We start from the raw sequence: 21416 nt of genomic DNA on the forward strand, positions 1-21416 counted from the left end.
AGGATCGTTGAAAAATTAAAGATTGGTCGATAATATTCGTTGTAATTTATTTTAGATCTTAAAGAAAAACGTTGTATTACGCAACCATGTATGATCTTTTATCATATTCTTGTCTCTAATATACATTTTACTTTAGAGAAATGCTAATGAGACTCTCTTAAAGTGGAACTATTCATGAACTTTCTGTCACCTCACAGTTTAACGTTAAATATTGTGTCGACATTATAAAACATTGTCTAAAAAATATGAGATAGCAAAGAGTTCATAAAAAATAACATTTTTTAGAGTGTCTACTGTGCATTTCTCTTTATTTTAAGAACATCAGTTGATCAAAAAGTCCACCATGTACTTTAAAGAGTATTATGAATTTTCATGGATTTTTATGAGCTCGAAAAAGAAAACTACCCATAATTGCAACCCACTAGGTCAAAACTCATTTCTTGACCTTTTGGCTACGATAATGGCACAAGGATGAAGTTTTATTTGTTTGACACGGTAATTAACTATATTAATAAATAACGTTTTTAATGAAATTAATAGAAGAGATTTCAAACGTATAACTTCTCACGCATGTAACATATCTAGACAAGTTTTTTAGTCACACGTTTTACGATGTTTTTGAAGCTTTTCTAACAGTGTAACATGTGATGTTGTCGTATTTGTAACTACAACTTATGACTATAAGATATTGTACATGTTAGATATTTCGGAAAATTATAATTTTTAATGCATGAATGGTCAAAAATATTAATGTTAAGAAAACCAGTTTGCAAATCATAAAAACCTCATAACAAAAAAACAAAAGTCACATTCCGTTTCTAAGTGGAATTTAAAATACGAAAGAGAAACGTAACCATGGTAATAGTATATACAGTCGTGGCACAAATTGTGTATGTGTGGCTACAATGCTTTGATCATGACACAATTAGAGAACACAAGGAATTAAATCACAAGCTAATGGTCCCAAAAATGTCCAAATTATTTCCGCATCATCGTTGATGATTAGATCACAGCCGTCCAAAATTCCACAAAATTTATTGTGGTAGGTCGATAACCCAACTGAAAAATTGGTCCCCATTTACTCCTTTTCATAAATAGCTTTGGCCTAATAAAATGACCTACATCTAACCAAAGAAAGATTAATTCAACTAATTCCAACAGTGGATCCCACTCCTAAATGTCTCTTTTAAGATAACAAATGGGTAACGATAAGGAGATTTAATTTGCAGATTAAAATTACAAACTAAATTATTTGTCACTATAATAGGCATGAACATGTTTATGAATGCTTAAATAACAATCAAATCATCAGTTCCCATGTTATTTAGTTTACAAAATTTTGTCTATAAATTTAGCATCCCTAGTATTACCCATAAGAAATTATTTTCTTTGCTCAATTTGCAAGAATATACTTTTGTCAAACTTTGATTGTCACAATCACAAGAGGCCCCTTAGGCGACATAGTCTACAGTTATACTTCCACCCAACAAGTTGAAAAATATTAGAGGCATTTTTCTTATTAAAATTTTTAATTTAGAATAATACCACATAATATACTATATTAATAATCTTAGTAATTTTAAATAATATCGTTTGTTAAAAAAAATTTGAGCATTTATAAGTTTTTACCAAAACAAAATGGCAAACAACAAAAAAATTGGTTCAGACAAGTTTGCTAGATTTGTATGCTCCTTCGTATAAAAACCAAGTTTAAATTCCTCTTTGTTATTGTTATTAATTTAGTGTATATTATATCTGGATTCACATAGAATATATATGAGGATGTTTCAACAAAATCGAGGAAATTTACTTGCAAGAGTGGATTCCACATAAATCTCGCTTTATATGTAGTGAAAAAAATATGGTCAACGATAAGTGGTCCAATATCTTAATAGATAGAATGTTGAGTTTCTACCTATACATGCCACATTTGAAACTCCTCTTCTTAAATTACGAGTAATACTACACTTACCATATACTTATACTATATGTCTAATAAAAATAATGTTTACGGATCACATTTCTATTAGAAAAATGATATAAATAATAATACAAATACGTAATAATACTAGCAATTTTGCTAAATCAAAGAATCAAATTCGAATACTCCCTTCTCCTTAAAATATATGGTCAACAATATCATGCCAATAATTTTTCTATTCTTTGAAATTTCTTTTAAAGCAAGGGTGTTCTGGTAAATCCACGATTACCTAATTAAGTGATAAAATAAACAAAACCTAGATCTGCAATAGTACTGATCCAATAAAATATACGTCACCAGATTAGCTTTCAATGATTAAAGGTCAATGGGACTCACGTTGGGAGTAAAATAGTAATTTTAACCCAATTGTACCCAACGGCCACTGAGCCTAAAAAATATGTAAATAAATAGAAATGAAAAATATCCTTAAGAGAAAAAAGCTGACCTAAACGGGACGGCTTTTATTTTACTTATTCTTTTCATCAAATTTTATACAGTTTTATGATTAAATTATTTTAAATTTAATCTTAATTGAATTTTTAAAGACGATCTTACAAAATAATTTATATATGAATAATCTTGATCATAAACAAAAAAATTAAAAAAATCCTTTAAAAACAAAGAAAGAGAAATAAGCTGACCTAGATGGGCCGGCTTTTTAACTAAATTTAGCTGGACACACAAAAACCAACTTATTATCATCATCGTCTCTTTGCGCAGCTGTTAGAAAATGTCTGTTGTAACACTACCACTGAAAAAAGAATAATCTCTTTCTACGTATACATACATACATACATACATCTTTTCCTTCTGAAATAATACATTTTTGAAAAAAAAAAATAAGGAAAATGATCCAATAATGTTTTGTTTCTTTTTACCAACTTACACAGAAAAAAAAAAAAAAAAGATTCCACAGCAAAAAAGAAAAAAAAAAAAAAAAGAAGGAGATATATACGTATATACATAATAAAAAGGGAAAAGAAAAACAAGTTCCTTGAGATCGAGAAGCAGATCCCACCGAAATAAATTAACTTCACCCTTCACCCGTTTTCTTAAAACCCTTCTGTACAGAATTCACCATCTCTCTCTCTCCCTCTCTCTCTCTCTCTCTCTGTCTCTCGTGCGAGTGATATATTTTTATAAACTTCCATCAGCTGCTGTAAGTCGTAATTGTTAGTTTTGTTATAGCTAGAGGGGAGTAATAAGAGAAGAAAAAGGGGAAGTAGACCAGCTGGTCCTATGCTGGGGGAATCTACTAGTGTCTTAGGGAGCTCCATCGGCCGCGATGCTGTGGCCACAGCTGTGGCAGCTCCCGAAGGTGGTGGCGGCAGCGGCAATGGGTCGAATAATAATTCAGGTGAAGAAATGTTCAGAGGTGGTCAAGAGGAATTGTTAGGAGGTGGCGAGAGGAGCTTCGGTGGCAATCGGTGGCCGCGCCAAGAGACTTTAGCTCTCTTGCAAATACGGTCTGACATGGACGTGGCGTTTCGTGATGCAAGTGTTAAGGGTCCTTTATGGGAAGAGGTTTCCAGGTTAAATTTTAATTACCATATCTATAGAAACTAGCTAATTATCTACTGCTAATTTGTTTTTGTTAATTTTTATTTCTTGATTAATTTTAGTGAGAATTTGAGCACTTTTGGTTCCATAGGGGGTTGAGATCTGAGAACTGATAGAAATTTTCATTTCTTTGTACTATATTTTTTATTTTGTTTTGTTTACTTAATTATGATCTATTTCAAGTTCTTCACTTAGTTTAATTACTCTTTTGGGTAATTTTATTTTTGTTTTCATTTTTTTGTATCTTTCATTTGGTTTTAATTTCTACCTCTCCTTAGTCTATCTCAAGAAATTAAGGAATCAACAATGGGAATAATAATAAATTCCACAAAAAAATACAGAGAAATTTAAGACAAATGGAATCAATTCTTTCAATAATTGAGTCATACAATTTCCAGAAGAGGTTACTGTCTTTCATCAATGAATCCCTTCTTGCCTTTCTTATTACATGTATGTATGTATGTGTATATATATATATCTGAAATATTCCTCCCAGCGTTAGCTGGATGTTAATTTCTTATATATTTATTGATCATAATTTTTCAAAATTTTATGTGTAAATGCTTTGTTTTTGTTGCTGAATTCAAGATAAACAGTTAATATGTTTAATTTATTAATTTTTGTGTGTGTTGATTTTTGTGCAACTATTGTTATCATATCATTCAGCAAGCTAGCAGCGCTTGGCTATCATCGAAGCGCCAAGAAATGCAAGGAGAAGTTTGAGAACGTCTACAAGTACCACAGGAGAACCAAAGAAGGCCGCACCGGCAAGTCCGAAGGCAAGACTTATCGGTTTTTCGATCAGTTAAACGCCCTCGAAAATCAACCTCCGACTCCGGGGAGTACTACTACTCATCATCAACCTAAGCCTCATCAGTCTGCAACGGCGGCAGCTGCGGCAACAATGACAACAATGGCAATGGCTAACCCTCCCCCAACCATTTCTCATCCCAATAGTAGTACTACTGTTCCATCGTCAGCTGCCCCGCACCCTACAATTCCTATTGTGTCCTCTCAAGGCATTGCAACACCAACACTTAATAACCTCACACTCCCCAGTTCATTCCCACCAACAAACCCTATAGTTCTTCCACCACCGCCACAACCTCCGCCGCCTCAACCAACAACAACAAACCCTACAAGCAATCTCAGTCATCATCATCAGCAGCAGCACACTGCATTTCCAACGTCTTTCCCAACCATACCCACTGACCTCCTTTCCAATTCCACCTCTTCCTCCACCTCGTCTGACGAGGAGTTGGAAGGGCGGGCGAAGAAGAAGAGGAAATGGAAGGACTTCTTCGAGAGACTAATGAAGGATGTGATCCAGAAGCAAGAGGATCTTCAGAAGAGATTCTTGGAGACCATCGAGAAACGTGAACAAGAAAGAATTGTAAGAGAAGAAGCTTGGAGAATGCAAGAGATGGCAAGAATCAATAGAGAGCGCGAGATTCTAGCTCAAGAACGATCAATCAAGGCAGCCAAAGATGCCGCGGTCATGTCATTCTTGCAAAAGGTATCCGAGCAGCAGCAAAACCAAAATCAAAACCAAAACCAAAGCACACCGAACCAGTCACAGCTACTACCGTTACAACCAGCACCACTTCCTCTTGCACCGCGGCAGCCTGCACCACCACCACCACCACCACCACCACCACAACCACAACCACAACCACAACCACAACCACAACAGAAGGTGACGAACTTTGACATTGTTCCGAAATCAAACAACAACGGGGAGAGCGATAATTTGATGATGCCACCGAGCTCATCAAGATGGCCGAAAGTGGAGGTACAAGCGTTGATCAAGCTGAGAACCAGCCTTGATTCTAAGTACCAAGAGAATGGACCGAAAGGGCCGCTTTGGGAGGAAATCTCGGGAGGAATGAGGAAGCTCGGATACAATCGGAACGCAAAAAGATGCAAGGAGAAGTGGGAGAACATTAACAAGTACTTCAAGAAAGTGAAGGAAAGCAACAAGAGAAGGCCTGAGGATTCGAAGACATGTCCTTACTTTCACCTGCTAGATAGTTTGTATAGAGAGAGGAACAATTTTGATCAGAACAATGTCAATAGTACTAGTACTACTAATTCTTCGAGCCAATTCAAGCCCGAAAATTCGGTACCTCTGATGGTGAGGCCGGAGCAGCAATGGCCACCTCAGCCACCGCCGCCGCAGCAGCAAGATCATCAGGGACTGATGATGGGTACTGATCATCATCAGAACCAAGGGGAGGATTATCATGATCAGCAAGATAAAGAGAACAATATCGGTGATGACGATGATGATGAGGAGGATGAAGAGGAGGAGGATGAGGAGGAGGAGGATGATGATGATGAAGGAGATGGGAACTATGAGATAGTGGCAAACAAACAAGCTCCAGTGGGTGCAGCAACAGCTGAATGACTGAGTCATGACTTGAGAAAAAGGGCAACATAACATGGATTCAAAGAAAGTGGGTCAGATTTTGCAGGGCTTTCGGACGGGTGAGTGGGTCAAATACAATGTGGCGGGTCCTGAATTTTGGGAAGAAATTTAAAAGAGAGGGAAATGGTGAAGGTGAGTGGTGACTAGTAAGAGGAGAGTTACAGTCAGGCATCAAGTTATAATATGTTTATTTATAATTTATTTATTTTTTTCTCTCTAAATAATAAGGTCACGAGGAAGAGATAAAGAGGGTTTATCAACTTCGAGTTCCATAATAAATAATGGGCAGTTTTCAGTTAGTGTTGTAATTTTCATTTTGGTTTTCTTTTTCATGGGGTTGGTGGTGTAAATTGTGAGTAAATGGTTATAAATTAGTCTTTGATCTTTCTGGATGCATTTATATTTTTTGTTTGTTTTCCTTAGCGCATCAACTTTTTTAATTTCTTTCACAGACATTAACAAACAAGAGTATTCATTTGTCTCCGGATCTATGCCTTCAAATCTTGCGGACCAAGTCATCTTGGCCGTTTGATTCATATCATGTGATTAGATTTTAATTATTATTTCCCTTTCTTCTTCCACTTTCTTTACCACACCCTAATATTTGCCTGCTAAAACTCCTTGAACCGGCCCGTATTTCGAGAAAGAAAGAGATAAAGAGAAGGACATTTTCCGGCGACCAAGAGTGCGATGGCCGCCTGCAAGGTGGGGTGGCTGAGGGATTGGATCCTTGAATAGCTGAAGGGGGTGGGAAATGACTTTGCGGAGAGGCATCGGTGGCTGCTGGTTCTAGGTTGTTATCGCCCCACGCGACAAAGAAAAAAGAGAAGCCAAAAATAATTTCTGGCCTCAGGATGTGTGGGGAACAACAATAATGAGTTATTCCGGACGGGATCCGCAAAGAGTGATTCAGAGAGAATCCTGGACCGTCTATTTATATAAATACTAACTTTCATTTCAAACTTTTACTGACAAAATAAAGGGGGTTTTGAACTTTAATCATTAAATAAGTTTGAAATTGAACAAAAACCTAGAGTTAGATTAAATATTGATTATAGTCCTTTTACTATATATTTATTGTGTATTTTTATTCCCAAAATTTATCCTTGTCAATATTTGATTTTATGCTTAACTTCATCCAATTATAAATGAGAAAACATTTCAGAAATGTATTTGTGACACATATAGAAATGCAAATACATAATGAATCCAAATATATTAAAAGCTACTCAGTGCTACGGTATGGTGGTATTCCTCTTCACTTGGAAGTGAGAGGTTTTAGGTTCGAACCTTATGGATGACGAATCCGATACCAAATTAGATTGCCTATTGTGTGGTTAACCGAACTCCCCATCTCCTTAGTGTAAAAATATCAATTTACTCAATATATATATATATATATATATATATTAAAAGATTTACCTAAATGTATGTGCTAAAATATATTATATTGTACTTAAATATCTGTAACAAAATATATATTAATGTATCTAAATGTATTAGCGAAATATTATAATGAATTAAAGTATCTAAATTTTTGTACTGAAATATATAAAATGAAACAATGTACTTAAATAAAGAACACAAAGTGTACAGATTTTTTTAAAAAAAAGTTAGTGTACCTAAATGTCTATATCAAAATACATTATGATGAATCAAAAGAAAAATAAGATTAAATGCAATACAATATGTCAACACATGGTATTACTATTATAGGGGGAAAAACTGTGACAAAATCTCAAAATACAAATAAAATGTGAGGTGAAAAATGCAGTGACGGAGTCAGAATTTTTTAAATATGCCAAAAAAACTTCATTTGATCATTTTGTTGAGCACCTAGTAGGAACTTGTCGATTCTTGTTAACATATGTCAACAATTATTATGATCTGTTGAGGCTTGTCGAGGGTGATAATAGGAAATTTTAGAGTAATGTTGAAAACTGCAAAGGCTTGTCAACTAAGGCAATTCATCGAGCATTTGGTACATACAACAGAGACTCACACAAGAAGAGAGAAATAGAAGACAAAGAAGTAGGAGGAGAAGGTTGTAATTTAGTTTGCCCTGACTATTTAGTCCGCCATTGATTAATTGTATGTTGACTTGAACATTGAGTAAAAGGACTAGAATTAGATTATAATCTTACACAAGGTTCTAATCCAAAAGTAATCTTTTTCAAAGATTAAAATGAAGTATTTCTATAGAATAAATTGATTATGAGAGAGTGAAAAAGTTAGGGAAAGAAAGCATATAGTATGGGTACACCGCTATTGTGTTATTCCGTGCTAGTAATATGGTGTAGACAAATATTTACACATATTTTTTAATTATTAGATGGAACTCTACGGTAGTTTATTACCATGCCATGTAAATACTTCTCCAAAGAAAACTGAAATGTTTCAATTTACTTGTTAAGAAATTTATGGTCACTCACATTCAAATTTGATATATGTTGGAGAATAGGATCTCACATTGAGTATATGACAAAAAAAATCTACAATTAATATATAGGAGATTTCACCCCTAACATCATTGAGACCTTTTTAGATAATACTCAACACCAGCCTATAGGTGGTAAAGTTAAGACAGTGTCGGTGATGTTAGTGGTGGACCATACTGAGCCTGAAAAGTTTATCAATATCAAGGCTAGAGAATGAATGAATGTACTTTTAAATTTAAATATTTTAAACCCAATCATTAAAATGAAATCATTGGAAAGTATTCCACTCCACTATTTAGGAAGTGAGATAAGATAGTGTCCTCATATTGATTGTTTTGCGAACACGTTATTAACAATGTCTACCTACATGTATAGTTAATTCGTGATCATGAACCATTTAGTACTACTATCTATCCCGCTTTATAAACAGTGTAGTGGAATCCATAGAAAGGCTAGTAAATGTATGTATTATGTCAAGGGATTGAGCAAAAAGAGTAATGCTACACTATATTTACACTGTCATTTATATTATCTTTCTAGCAGAGGTATGGCCCATTAATATATATGTATCTCATCTTTATTAGAAAGATGATACAAATGATGGTATAAATATGTGGTAAGGTTGGGATCCACATTTAGTAAGTATAACATAACTCGGAATATATTAATGGTGTTGCAGATAAACAAGAAGATTCGGGAAAGCTCGCTTAGGGCTCGGCTTTGTACAGTGCACAACAGCTTAAAAGGAGGGGACAATTTGCCAGCCGTTTTTACAACAGGAGCCATATGTCCACAATACGTCAACATCCGCATGTATTCATATTTATAGGGATCCCACCAAAAGGAATCTTCATATTTCTTAAGCCTTTATATATTTACACTGGTTTTCTGTAAACGTCGAAGTCGTTTAATTTCCATTCAATTTAATTGATGAATTAATGTCAGTACCACGAAAGGATCAAGGGTCATAGTTTAATGAGCTCCTCTACCTTCTCCTTTATTTAATTACTTATATAGTTATTAATTTAGTTTGCTACTGTTGGGAGCTCCAACTCGATCAATATCTGCTGTAATAAACTGCGGCATGGAAATTGAGCTCAAATTAATTCATGTAAGATGATCTGTTAAAATGATGAACTCATTTTTCTGGTTATAAGAATACCATTAACTTAATTATTTTGCTTGATGTTTGAATCACCGGTTTTATTGCGCACTCTAAAGTGAAGGTGAATTGGGTGAAGCTAAACAATGAATTAGTCACAATTAGGATTGAATTCAAAACAAATATTATGTGTACTTGATCACGTGAGTCGAACTAGAAATTTTTTTACTTACAAGTGAAAACAAATCACTAGTCTAATTTAAATGAGTCAAACTTGTGAGGAGTATATGTTTCACTTCAAGGAGTTTTGAGATCATACATTTTAGCCTAGACAACAATAAAGAGGAGTTGGCAAATGGCGCTTTATCGCAGTGATGGAAAGTAATAATACTTATGCAATATGGTGTGAGTTTGATCCCTACCGATTTTCCTTCCCTTTAATATTTAACAAGTTAACCCACTTACTCTATAGGTATAACATCCAATATGTATGCATACAAGGTTCAGACACTAATCATTTAGAAAGTTAATATGGCGCTATAGCGTGTGTGTGTGTGTGTGTGTGTAAATTCGCCACATGCAAGGGCATATGAGAATGTGAAGGTAAATTAAGAGTCTCATATCGGTGAAATGAGAAACCTTGCAAATGCTTATAAGAGGTTGGGATATGCAAATTGGTTTTATGGTGGAACCTCAACTTTCTTCATGGTATCAGAATAGATTGGCCCACATGTGAAACTCAACGGCTACACGTGGTCCACATCACTCAATTCGTGTTGTCCACGTGTTTGGCTTGAAAATTAGTCATGAGCGGGACATTTGAGAATGTAAAAATAAATTAAATTAAATTCTTTCTATATTACCAATTAATTTTATGATAAAACATCAACTTTTTCTATTACAAACCATATCACTTTGTGCATCATATATAAAAATACTGCAAGTTTCTTGAATATACATGCATGGTGACCATATGCCCCACAAATTGATTTGACTGGCCATATGGATGTGCACGAATAAATATTCTGCTACTCGATGCTACAGTATAAGACATAAAAGCAAATGTTACCATCAATATACAAGCATGTATAGAAGTATTTCCTCCTCCTAAAACTTTAGTGACAGCATCGTATCAAAAATTAAAAAAATAAAAAAAAAGAGAAAAAGTTACGACATCAATAATATCTTTAGTGCGCGTTTTCACTTTACTGCAGATTGAGGTACTTTTATGCAAAAGAGCCTTATAATTTTCACTGGTGGGTTTCGTATGTGAAATAAGTTTTACCTAGCTAGAACTAGAAGTGATACTTCTGGTCTTGAAATCAAACCCTAATGAAGCAAAGTTTTAATATTTACATAACATCAAGATGGTTTTCTTTTCAGTCTAGCATATGTACGTTTGAATTCTTTAGAATACTTCACCGTTAAATTCCGCAAATGTCATACATAACGGTACTTTAGAATTTTCATATAATAAAATTATCAATTTCTTGATGGTGAGAATGTCAAGTTCTTGTTTGAATGTGCTGACCAAATTATTAGAAAGAAATAATTGTAGGTTGTATTTAAATTGCTGGAATTAGTAGATTTACAAGAAATTTTTTCAGTGTGCTAGAAATATGATCTGTATACCAAATATCATAATGAAAATGATTAGATATTTAAAAAAAAATTCAACACTTATATTATAATACTTAATGTACCTATCTATATTCCCGATCCATTGAAAATTTTCTGCCTCGTCACAAGGTTATACATATGATTATATGATAAGTTACTGTAAGTCTGTAATGTGCAAGTAATAAATAATAAAGAAACAGAAGACGCAAAGAACAAGCAAGGCATCTAATTTCTGCTTGTACAGAATACCCTTCCAATTAGGTTCCACCAGTCTGATAAATAAAAAAAACAAAAAAAAACAAAGGGTTCCACCAGTTGAAATTAATAGTAACGAACTAGTGGCCAACTGACACTGTCGTGTCTGACTCCGATGTTTAATGTTTATCTGCGATCATGACAAAGTACAACTATTCGTATTCATTGGGGACAATTATTAATTTGCTAGTTTTTTCAGAAACTAAAACCCTTGACAGATCGTAAGAGTTTAACTCAAGAATTTTGGATCAAACTGAGGTGGAGATTTACAGTTTCAGTTCCTAAATATTTTAAGTGGCAAATTCGATATTAATTTTTTTTAATGTAAATTTATCGTTATATATATGTATATAAGTGATCTGTACCAAAAAAATCATAAGCTAAATTTTGTGTAATAGAAAAAAAAAAATTATATAGATTCCAAGCCTCAACATATACCATCATCAGAATGCATTCCGTGTGCTATATGCATTGCCGTTTTAATATTGCCTTTTCAATTCGATCTTTGTTTTGACCTAATGCGAACTTGGCCCAAGATTTGCGATGATCTATATTGCTTCCTACACTGAAAGTATATATTCATATAATATATATATATATATATATATATATATATATATTATTGTATCCTACGTCATGTTGCTCTAGTGGAGGGTAACGCGAAAGTGCCATGGATCATGTGATATGAGAAAAGGTGCTTAGAATTGCATGGAATTTATTGTTGCGAATTATATATTAGTTAAAATGTAAATAGTAGTTTATTGTCCTACATTAGTGAAATACATATGTAATATCAATTGTAACTTCTATATATACTCCACTTTGGAGATTAATAAATATAAGAAATTCCCAAATATTGTCATATATATTTTTGGTATTTACCATGTTTAGTTTAATATGGCATTAGTGCAGTTCGCTCTTGGTGACCTGTGTGCTTTAATTTTGTGCCCACATTTTTTGTGATTTCCTTCGTGAAAATAAAATAAAATAGAATAGTGTCGCACTACAATACAGTGCGTGAATAGTGGTTTGCTTTGTAAACAGTGGTCCTCTACAGTGCTGTAAACAGTAATTGCTACATTCGTGAATAGTGCTCTGCTACAGTATCGTGAACAGTGTTCTGCTAAATTGTTTTCATTCCGCTGCGTATCTTTTGTGCCTTTATTGTTCGTGATTTTGTTCAATGACTCAATATAATCATAATGTTGTTATGCATCTTGGTGGAACAAATAAATGGATAATTAATATTGAGGCCAATGATCATGTGACTAGTGACCCTAGAGTGTTTGATGAGTTATGTGACTATGTTCGTGATCCGTATATTACTAGTGCAAATGGAGCACATTCCCTTGTGAAGGGTGAAGGCATTATCTCTCTGACTCCAACCTTATCACTGGTCCGTGCTTTACTTGTTCCTGATGTTAAGTACAATCTTTTGTCGGTAGGAAAACTTCTTGATGCCTTATATTGTTCTGCTCACTTCTACCTTACGTATTGTTATTTTCAAGATAATCAAACTCAGAAGTTAATTGATCATGGTAAAAGAATAAGGGGTTTGTATATCTTGACTATGGACGATACTGTTGTTTCTGGTTCAAATAATCATCAAGTTTTAAGTGCTAAAGTGGATGACAGACATCAAATTTGGTTGTGGCATCGACGATTGGGACATCCATCATTCAGATATATGAAACATCTATTTCCTTCTTTGTTTCGCACTTGTCGTGATTCAGAGTTCAAGTGTGAAACATGTGTCATGGCTAAGAGTTATCGTGCTTCCTTTCCCGTAAGTGATTCTAAAGCTACTTTGCCATTTGATTTGATACATTTTGATGTGTGGGGTCTGACGAAAGTTACTTCTAATGGATTCCGTTGGTTTGTTACTTTTATTGATGATTGTACTCGGTTAAGTTGGGTGTTCTTGATGAAGAATAAGAGTGATGTTCTGTTACTTCTTCAAGAATTTTGTACAATGGTGTCTACTCAGTTTCAGACCAAAGTTAAGGTCTTCAGGTCTGACAACGGAGGAGAATATGTGAATCACACGTTGACATGTTTTTTTCGTAATCATGGTATTATTCACTAGACGACTACTCCGTTTACACCCCAACAAAATGGTGTGTCCAAACGGAAGAATCGTCAAATAATGGAGGTTGCTCGCTCTTTGATGTTGGATAAATGTGTTCCTAATCATTTGTGGGGTCATGTTGTTTTGTCTGCTGTGTATTTGATCAATCGTGTTCCAAGTATGGTTCTTGATTTTCAAACACCATTCACTGTGCTACAAAAACATGTTTATCTTGTTTCTGTATCAAAGCTTCCTCCAAAAGTGTTTGGGTGTATTGCATATGTGCATGTCTACTCTCATCAGCGGAGTAAACTTAATGCATGTGCTCTCCGGTTTATTGGGTATGCTAACAATAAAAAAGGTTATAAGTGTTATCATCCTCTGACTCAAAAAACTTATATTACCATGGATGTCACATTCCATGAGGAAGTTTCATGCTTTGTGAAGCCCTCTTCCGACTATCCACTTCAAGAGGAGAGGGGGAGTGAAGTGCAAATTTGAAGAGATGGTATGGATGATGTGTTACATGCAGAGTTGGGAACAGAACCTTATGTTGCGTGATACTGATCAATCGGCTACAAATAGTGATCGGTCACCTGTTATTCCTGGACCTATTTCTACTGACGACAGATCAGATGTGCCTAGCTAGTTGCCTGTTAGTATGTTTGACGAATTACCTTCTGATGATCAATTACCTGCTGCTGATATGTCTAACAAGTTGCCTGATGATGGTTTGTCCAGTGATGATTCTTCTAACAATTTGGTACAAGATGGTGCATACATGAGGTAAATTCTGACAATTCTTCTACTTATCAATTGCCTCTACGAGCTAATCGTGGAAAACCTAAAGTATGATATAAGCCTGATATGCATGCTAAAGCCAAATATCCTATCAACAATTATGTGTTTACTCATCGTTTGTCCAAACCATATGCATCTTACATATGTCAGCTATCTAGTGTATCAATTCCAACAAAATTGCAAGATGCTTTGTCTGACCCTAAGTGGGTTAATGCCATGAAAGTTGAGATGGAAGCTTTGGAAAATAATTCTACTTGGGATTTGGTTCCTTTACCAAACGGGAAGAAAGCCGTTGGATGTAGATGAGTGTTTACTATTAAGCACAAAGCATATGGTTCTATTGACTAGTATAAAGCCAGATTAGTTGCTAAGGGTTATACTCAAACCTATGGGGTGGACTATCAGGAGACCTTTGCTCCTGTTGCCAAACTTAATACTGTGTGTGTTCTTCTGTCCTTAGCAGCAAACCAGGATTGACCTCTGTTGCAGTTTGATGTTAAGAATGCTTTCCTTCATGGTGATCTTCAGGAGGAAGTGTATATGGATCTCCCACTTGGTATTGGAACATCTCCTGGAAAAGGTGTTGTATGCAGGTTACGAAAGGCCTTGTATGGTTTGAAACACTCTCGTAGAGCGTGGTTTGGGAGGTTTACAAGTTCAATGAAGAAGTTTGGGTATATCCAGAGTCATTCAGATCATACTTTGTTTCTAAATCGATAAAATGGTAAGCTAACTGCATTGATTATTTATGTTGATGACATGATAGTGACTGGTGATGATCAGAAGGAGATACAATGCTTTCAAAAGTACCTAGCTACTGAGTTTGAGATGAAAGAATTGGGTGAATTGAAGTATTTTCTTGGAATCGAGGTTTCACAATCCAAGCATGGTATTTTCTATCTCAACGGAAATATGTTCTTGATTTGTTAGCTGAAACAAGTATGTTAGATTGCAAACCTGTTGATACTCCGATTGAACAAAATCATCGGCTGGGCTTATTTCCAGATCAAGTTCTTACTCATAAAGAATGGTATCAGAGGCTTGTGGGGAGATTAATTTATTTGTCTCACACTTGCCCCGACATTGCTTATGCAGTTAGTGTGGTAAGTTAGTTTATGCACTCACCTAGTGAAGTTCATATGGATGCAGTAACCCATATTTTAAGATACTTGAAGATGGCTCCTGGCAGATGTCTGGTTTTCTCCAAGAATGGTCATTTGAATGTCGAAGGGCATACAAATGCAGATTGGGCAGGTTCTGTCACTGATTGGCAATCTACATCTGGATACTTTACATTTTTGGGTGGTAATTTAGTTACTTGGAGAAGCAAGAAACAAAAAGTGGTAGCTAGGTCAAGTGCAAAAGCTGAGTTTCGTGGTATGTCTCATGGTGTATGTGAGTTGTTGTGGTTGAAAAAATTGTTGAGAGATCTTGGGTTTAAACCCAAATGTGCTATGAAACTTCATTGTGATAACAAGGCTGCTATTGAGATTGCTCATAATCCAGTGCAACATGATCGAACAAAACATGTGAAGATTGATCGACATTTCATTAAGAAAAAATTGGATGCTGGAATTATTATGTTTCTGTTTGTGAGATCTGAAGATCAACTTGTTGATACTCTTACTAAGGCTGTGTCTAATAGTGTGTTTTCCAACTCGCTTGACAAGTTGGGCATGCGTGACATCTTTGCATCAACTTGAGGGGGAGTGTTGTGAGTTATATATTAGTTAAAGTGTAAATAGTAATTTATTGTCCCACATTAGTGAAGTACATATGTAATACCAATTGTAACTCCTATATATACTCCACTTTGGAGATTAATATATATATATAAGAAATTCCCAAATATTATCATATATATTTTTGGTATTTACCATATTTAGTTTAATATGGTATTTACCATGTTTAGTTTAATATTCATTTACTTGGACAATGTTAGACACGCGCAGGGGCGCCAGGAGCTTCAGACCAGAACAACCACCCCCTAAAAAAAAAATCAGTTCAGTTTGTTTTGTTGATTTTTGGTCCATATCTTTTATTGCTTTTCGTTGCAATATGTCTTCTCACAATTGTGTTGAAGAATGTATTTATTTAGGTTAACCTTCTAATTTTTGTTTTTTGGTTTCAATAATGTTATGTTGTTTCTTTCAAAAATATTGGAAAGGAAAACAAACGGCTGCTAAAACAGAAAGAGTGGTCTTTGAAGGCGTAAGGGATCCTCTTTTGATAAGAACGCAGTATATACAATTGCACCGATAACTCATATTTACATTATATTTTTTCAGATTGTGAATCCGAACACTTATCAAGTTTATTTTACACATTCAAATAATTTCTTATAAGCATGCATTTTTCCAATGTAGTTCGTTCAAAATTGAGGATCATCAACTTGAAAGTTTGTTGTCGAGAAATTAATTAATATTTTCTTGTTAGAACTAATTAAGATATTCGAATTTCTCCTATCATTCAATAGGAGTTTTTTTTTTCCAGAATAAATATTAAAATTTCAAAGTCGAATCAGTGATTTAATTACTTACTAACCAAATCAATATTGCCCCAATTTAACTCCTTACGTAGTCCAGTAAGTTGAGTTTTATTACAAAATGTTCAGTATAATTAGGAGTAGAACCAGTTGTAATTTATCTTTTGAAATTTCCGATGTCAACCTTTATTTTATGACAATAAACAACATTAAAGATAAAAAAAAATGTAACAAGAACGAAAAAAAATTATCATGCTTCTTTTAAGGTAATTTTTATGTGTGGTTGATAATTAAAGATTCATATAGAACAACGAATGGCTGACTAAGTTATTGTCCTTCTCAATTGGCAAGCGCCCGCCAGTGGATGAAGACCAAAATTAGTTTTTATTTTTTATTTTTTTTGGAATTGAACCTAATTATTAGTAGGACGCGCCTGTAATTAGTTTTCTTGAAAGGAGAAATAGACTGATCTGTGCGTTTTAATACAATTTTATTTTCACATTAAGGTTTCGCTGCAAAGAATGAAAGTTTGTTTCGCTTCAATCAACGAAAATTTTGTAAATACAATGATATTACACCAAGAGGTGGGAGGTGAGCTTAGATACACAATGTGTCAACCATAATAGTTTTGTATTAAACTCGCATTCGGAGAGTCAAACTCAAAACATTTCACTTAAAAAGGAAGATGAATACTACTAAACCATAGTATTAAGTGACTAATATCCAATGAATGAATGTTTCTTGAGATATTATATATATGTTTCAACCCTAATATCTGTTGAATACTTTATTTTTTTGTTTCTTGATTACCAGCCCTTGTTAATTAACAAGAATCGTCTTCAAGTTGAAGGATGAGTAGGTTGAATGTATAAATCAAGGAAACAGTTAAGTTGGAAAGTCAAAAGATGTGGATACATACAATTGATAATCTAAACAATTTTTATATAACTTTGAAGATTCCTTCAATATGGTGGTTGGGTCTTCAAATGGAATGGGATTAGCTGATGTTGACATGCTATAAGAAGCCACCTTCTGCAAAGTGGAAGGGGCTTACTTCTCTGTCCTCTTCGTTTTTAGCTCATATGTTGTGTGTACTATATATCCAAACCGAGTAATAAAATTGTTAATTTCTGCAGTGCCAATCAAAACCCTCAGATAAAAAAAATGCTTAGTACGTACTCGCACTTAGTGGCAAAGCCAAGCTATTTGGACAAGTATTTTAGTCGGATTGTGGAGTTTGTTTATTCCAAGTTTCAAATGGAAAATAACCCTTCCACTAATTCCCCCCTTTTACATGAACACACAAGGAAAAATAAAACTTTCTTTGCTTTCTTTAGTTTATGTACCATGAGGAATCTGTGAGCTTTATAGAGGAAGCTTAGAGAAGAAGAAAAGTTTTTGACTGAAATACTTGTATTTCTCATTAAACAATAATTAGTTATACACTTGGTATTTATAGTGTTGACAGAAATAACACTTTACACGTATACCTATAGTAATATCAACAATTACACATTCAAGTATAACAAAAGAAACTAGCAGTATAACTATATTTGATTACTCTTTACATCCCTTCAAGCTTAACTAGGATTGAGAAGAACCAAGGGGAAGCTTGGATTGCAAATACCGAAACCTGTGTTTTGTCAAAGCTTTGGCATGAATATATGCGAGTTGATCCTGACTGCAAACAAATTGAACTTTGATCAAATGAGTAAGGACAAGTTCTCTGATGTAGTTGTTGACCCTAAAAACTACCAAGCCTACGTGGTGTGTAGGCCGAGTAATCAATAAGCTAACTACGTCATTTTGTTATGTGCGGGGCATGCCAACTCGACTGCCGAGCTCGACCGGTGAGTAAAATATATGGATGTGGCATTGAGTGCGCTACTGACTTCTTTTTCTTGCGACTACGGCCGAGAAAGGAATACGTATCAGCCTTCGGGTTCTAGAGCCTGAAGATAAGGCTGCTAGTCTTGTGAAGTTCATAGATTGTTGGCGCCGGGTTCGGTTATGGTGATTATATTCGTAAGAGTATAAGCATGCTGAACTGGCACCAAACTATACGAACACAAGTACTCGAAAGAGATGTATGTCTTAATGGTGAATGTGGTTCGGCCATCAGAATGTCGAACTCTAAAACTAACTCGTGAATATCCAATCATAAAACAACTTGACGTTTAATGTGCGAAGCCCAGTAATCTGTAACACCTCACTTCGCCGAGAAAGCTAATGAGATGACCTTTGCCAATAAGGACTCAAAAATTCTTACTTGACCGAGACTTGGATAGGTAACCAGTCGGTCTCAACGCAGTGCTGTTTATCCAAACTGAAGGTGCTCTGCTGTCAGCTGATTCTATGGCAACAATGATGTTTATCCAAACTGAAGATGTGACCGATTGCCTTTATAGTGCTGTTTATCCAAACTAAAGATGTGTTGGCAGAAAAAGAAAATAAAAAAAAATCTCAAGGTTGTTGAGAGGTTCATGTAGATCGAGAGTTTGCACAAGGCAGTTTGTGTGTTGAATTGGAGAGAGCTTTTTGTGTTACCACTGCCTCTGTATTTATAGGGACGTGCTGACTTGAGTCGATCAGTATTGCATTTGATCTTTAATGCGGTTTGGCGTGGATCAGAACCAACTAAATGCATGGTGTTATCATGCAATTGTCCAACCAATTTAAAATCTCCATCATTATCTCTTTTTAATTGACCACATATGATCAAACAATGATGGCTTTATCCCATCATCATGTGATCCGTGGTCAAAAGATCACCACGTCACTATCCTTGTGCTAATTGACTCTTCCTAATATGTCCATAGGCTGAAGCTTACTCTATTGTTCAGATGTCATCCTAATCCCATCACCATCTCATAATTTCACCTTTATCCCATGCATGGATTAATTGCATGAAAATTAATATAGTATTAACTGTATTGCCGCTTGAATCTGCCAACACCAATATGCCGAATATCCCCAATTAATTTTGAATTGTAGTTTAGAGATATTATTTGCATCACGTTTATCTTGTACAAGATAATTCATTATTAAAAAATAACTATTATGATAAAAGAATCATAATATTATCCTTTGATAATAATAAAATTATCTTCATTTTTTTATCCGACAGTGTAGAGCTATGCTTACTCAACGACCTTGAGTGCACTTGCCGATAGTGTAAATTTGGGTCCAAACAATAGTGATAATCGATTTCCACATGTTTAGTATGAGCATGAAACACAGGATTAGATGCCAAAGATATAGCATAAATGTTATCACACTATAAGTCAGGAACTCTAAGAAGTGGCAGACTAATATCATTAAGAATTTTGCACATCTAAGTAATTTCTACAACATTGTGAGCAAGAGATCTATATTTAGCATCAGTTGAACTTCTAGCAATAGTAGATTGCTTTTTGGCACTCTAACTAATCAAATTTGATCTAAGGAAAATGCAATAACCACTTGTAGACCTGCGATCAGCATTTGAAAATGTAGAGAGACGAATAAATCCCTTTTTGAACCATAAACCGTGTGTGAGAGAACCTTTAAGAAATCATAAGATCATTTTGACTGCTTGCAAGTGAGACTCACGTGGAGCATGCATAAATTGACACATTTGGTTAACTGCAAAAGACACATCAGGTCGAGTCCATGTCAGATATTGCAAAGCACCGACGATAGACCTATATTCTATTGGATCATAAAGAAATGGTCTAGTGTGATCAGGCTTGATGCTGCTAAGATGAGTTGTGTAAGGTTTAGCACCTTCCATTTTCGTTTCTGAAGGAAATCCAACAAATATTTACTTTGATGTAGAAAGAGACCTTGAGTAGATCTTTGAACTTAAAGACCAAGGAAATAATGCAGAGATCCAAGGTTTTTAACTGGAAAAATAAAACTAAGTTTTTGAATGAAGAGTTTGTAGACATCAAAATTTGGTCTAGCCACTAAGATATCATCAATATAGACCAGAACAATAACCAACACATGAGCTTTGAGCACAAATAGAGAAGCACTTGAAGTGGAGTGGTGAAAATCAAGAGAGATTAAAGTTGTGAACATCTTATCAAACCAAGCTCGAGGCGCCTATTTAAGACCATAGAGGGACTTATTGAGCTCGCAGACATGATTAGGAAACTGTGGATCACAGAAGCCTGGAGGTTGAGTCATAAACACATCTTCTTTGAGATCACCATGGGGAAATGCATTACTGATATTAAGTTGATTCAAGAACCAATCATTTTGAACAGCAAGGGATAGAAGAACCCTTATGGTAACAGGTTTAGCCACATGGCTAAAAGTCTCTTTGTAATCCAGTCCTTTTTGTTGATGAAAGCCCTTGGCTACAAGCTAGGCTTTATATCTATCAATACTACCATCAGGATGTGTCTTGACCCTGAAAACCCATTTACAACCTACCACATTTTGGTTTGGAACAGAAGGCACCAAAGACCAAGTACCTATGGACTGTAAGGCATTGAATTCCTCTTACATAACATGTCTTCAGTGTTTAAACTTTGAGTTGAAGATATGTAGTTGGAATAGAAGCAATGGAAGAGGGCAATGGATGCTTAGTTGCTGAGTAGGCCTTTGGTTTAAATATGTCTGCCTTGGATTGAGTGATCATGGGATGTATATTTTTGACAACCGATGAAGGTGTGTGATCAACTTGAGAAGC

At 34.9% G+C, this 21416-nt stretch overlaps 1 protein-coding gene across 2 annotated transcripts; it reads left to right on the forward strand.

Annotated features, from left to right (window-relative positions):
- Positions 1-2982: 2982 nt before the first annotated feature.
- Positions 2983-6353, forward strand: LOC126623063 (trihelix transcription factor DF1-like). Of its 2 annotated transcripts, XM_050291845.1 has the most exons (3): positions 2983-3513; positions 4208-5166; positions 5203-6353. In XM_050291845.1, exons 1-3 carry the CDS (start codon positions 3221-3223, stop codon positions 5946-5948), a joined length of 1998 nt encoding a protein of 665 aa, XP_050147802.1. In that variant the 5' UTR covers positions 2983-3220; the 3' UTR covers positions 5949-6353. The 2 variants fall into 2 exon arrangements, with proteins under 2 accessions (XP_050147802.1, XP_050147801.1); XM_050291844.1 differs by having other exon boundaries at positions 4208-6353.
- The last annotated feature ends 15063 nt before the right edge of the window (positions 6354-21416 follow it).

This window comes from Malus sylvestris, chromosome 5, assembly GCF_916048215.2.
Source record: "Malus sylvestris chromosome 5, drMalSylv7.2, whole genome shotgun sequence".
NCBI lineage: Eukaryota > Viridiplantae > Streptophyta > Magnoliopsida > Rosales > Rosaceae > Malus > Malus sylvestris.

Excerpts from the sequence above, each read along its gene's own strand:
- LOC126623063 (XM_050291844.1), top strand. The coding sequence starts at position 3,221 with ATGCTGGGGGAATCTACTAGTGTCTTAGGGAGCTCCATCGGCCGCGAT. Across the intron at positions 3,514-4,207 it reads TTATGGGAAGAGGTTTCCAG|CAAGCTAGCAGCGCTTGGCT; the intron begins GTTAAATTTTAA and ends CATATCATTCAG.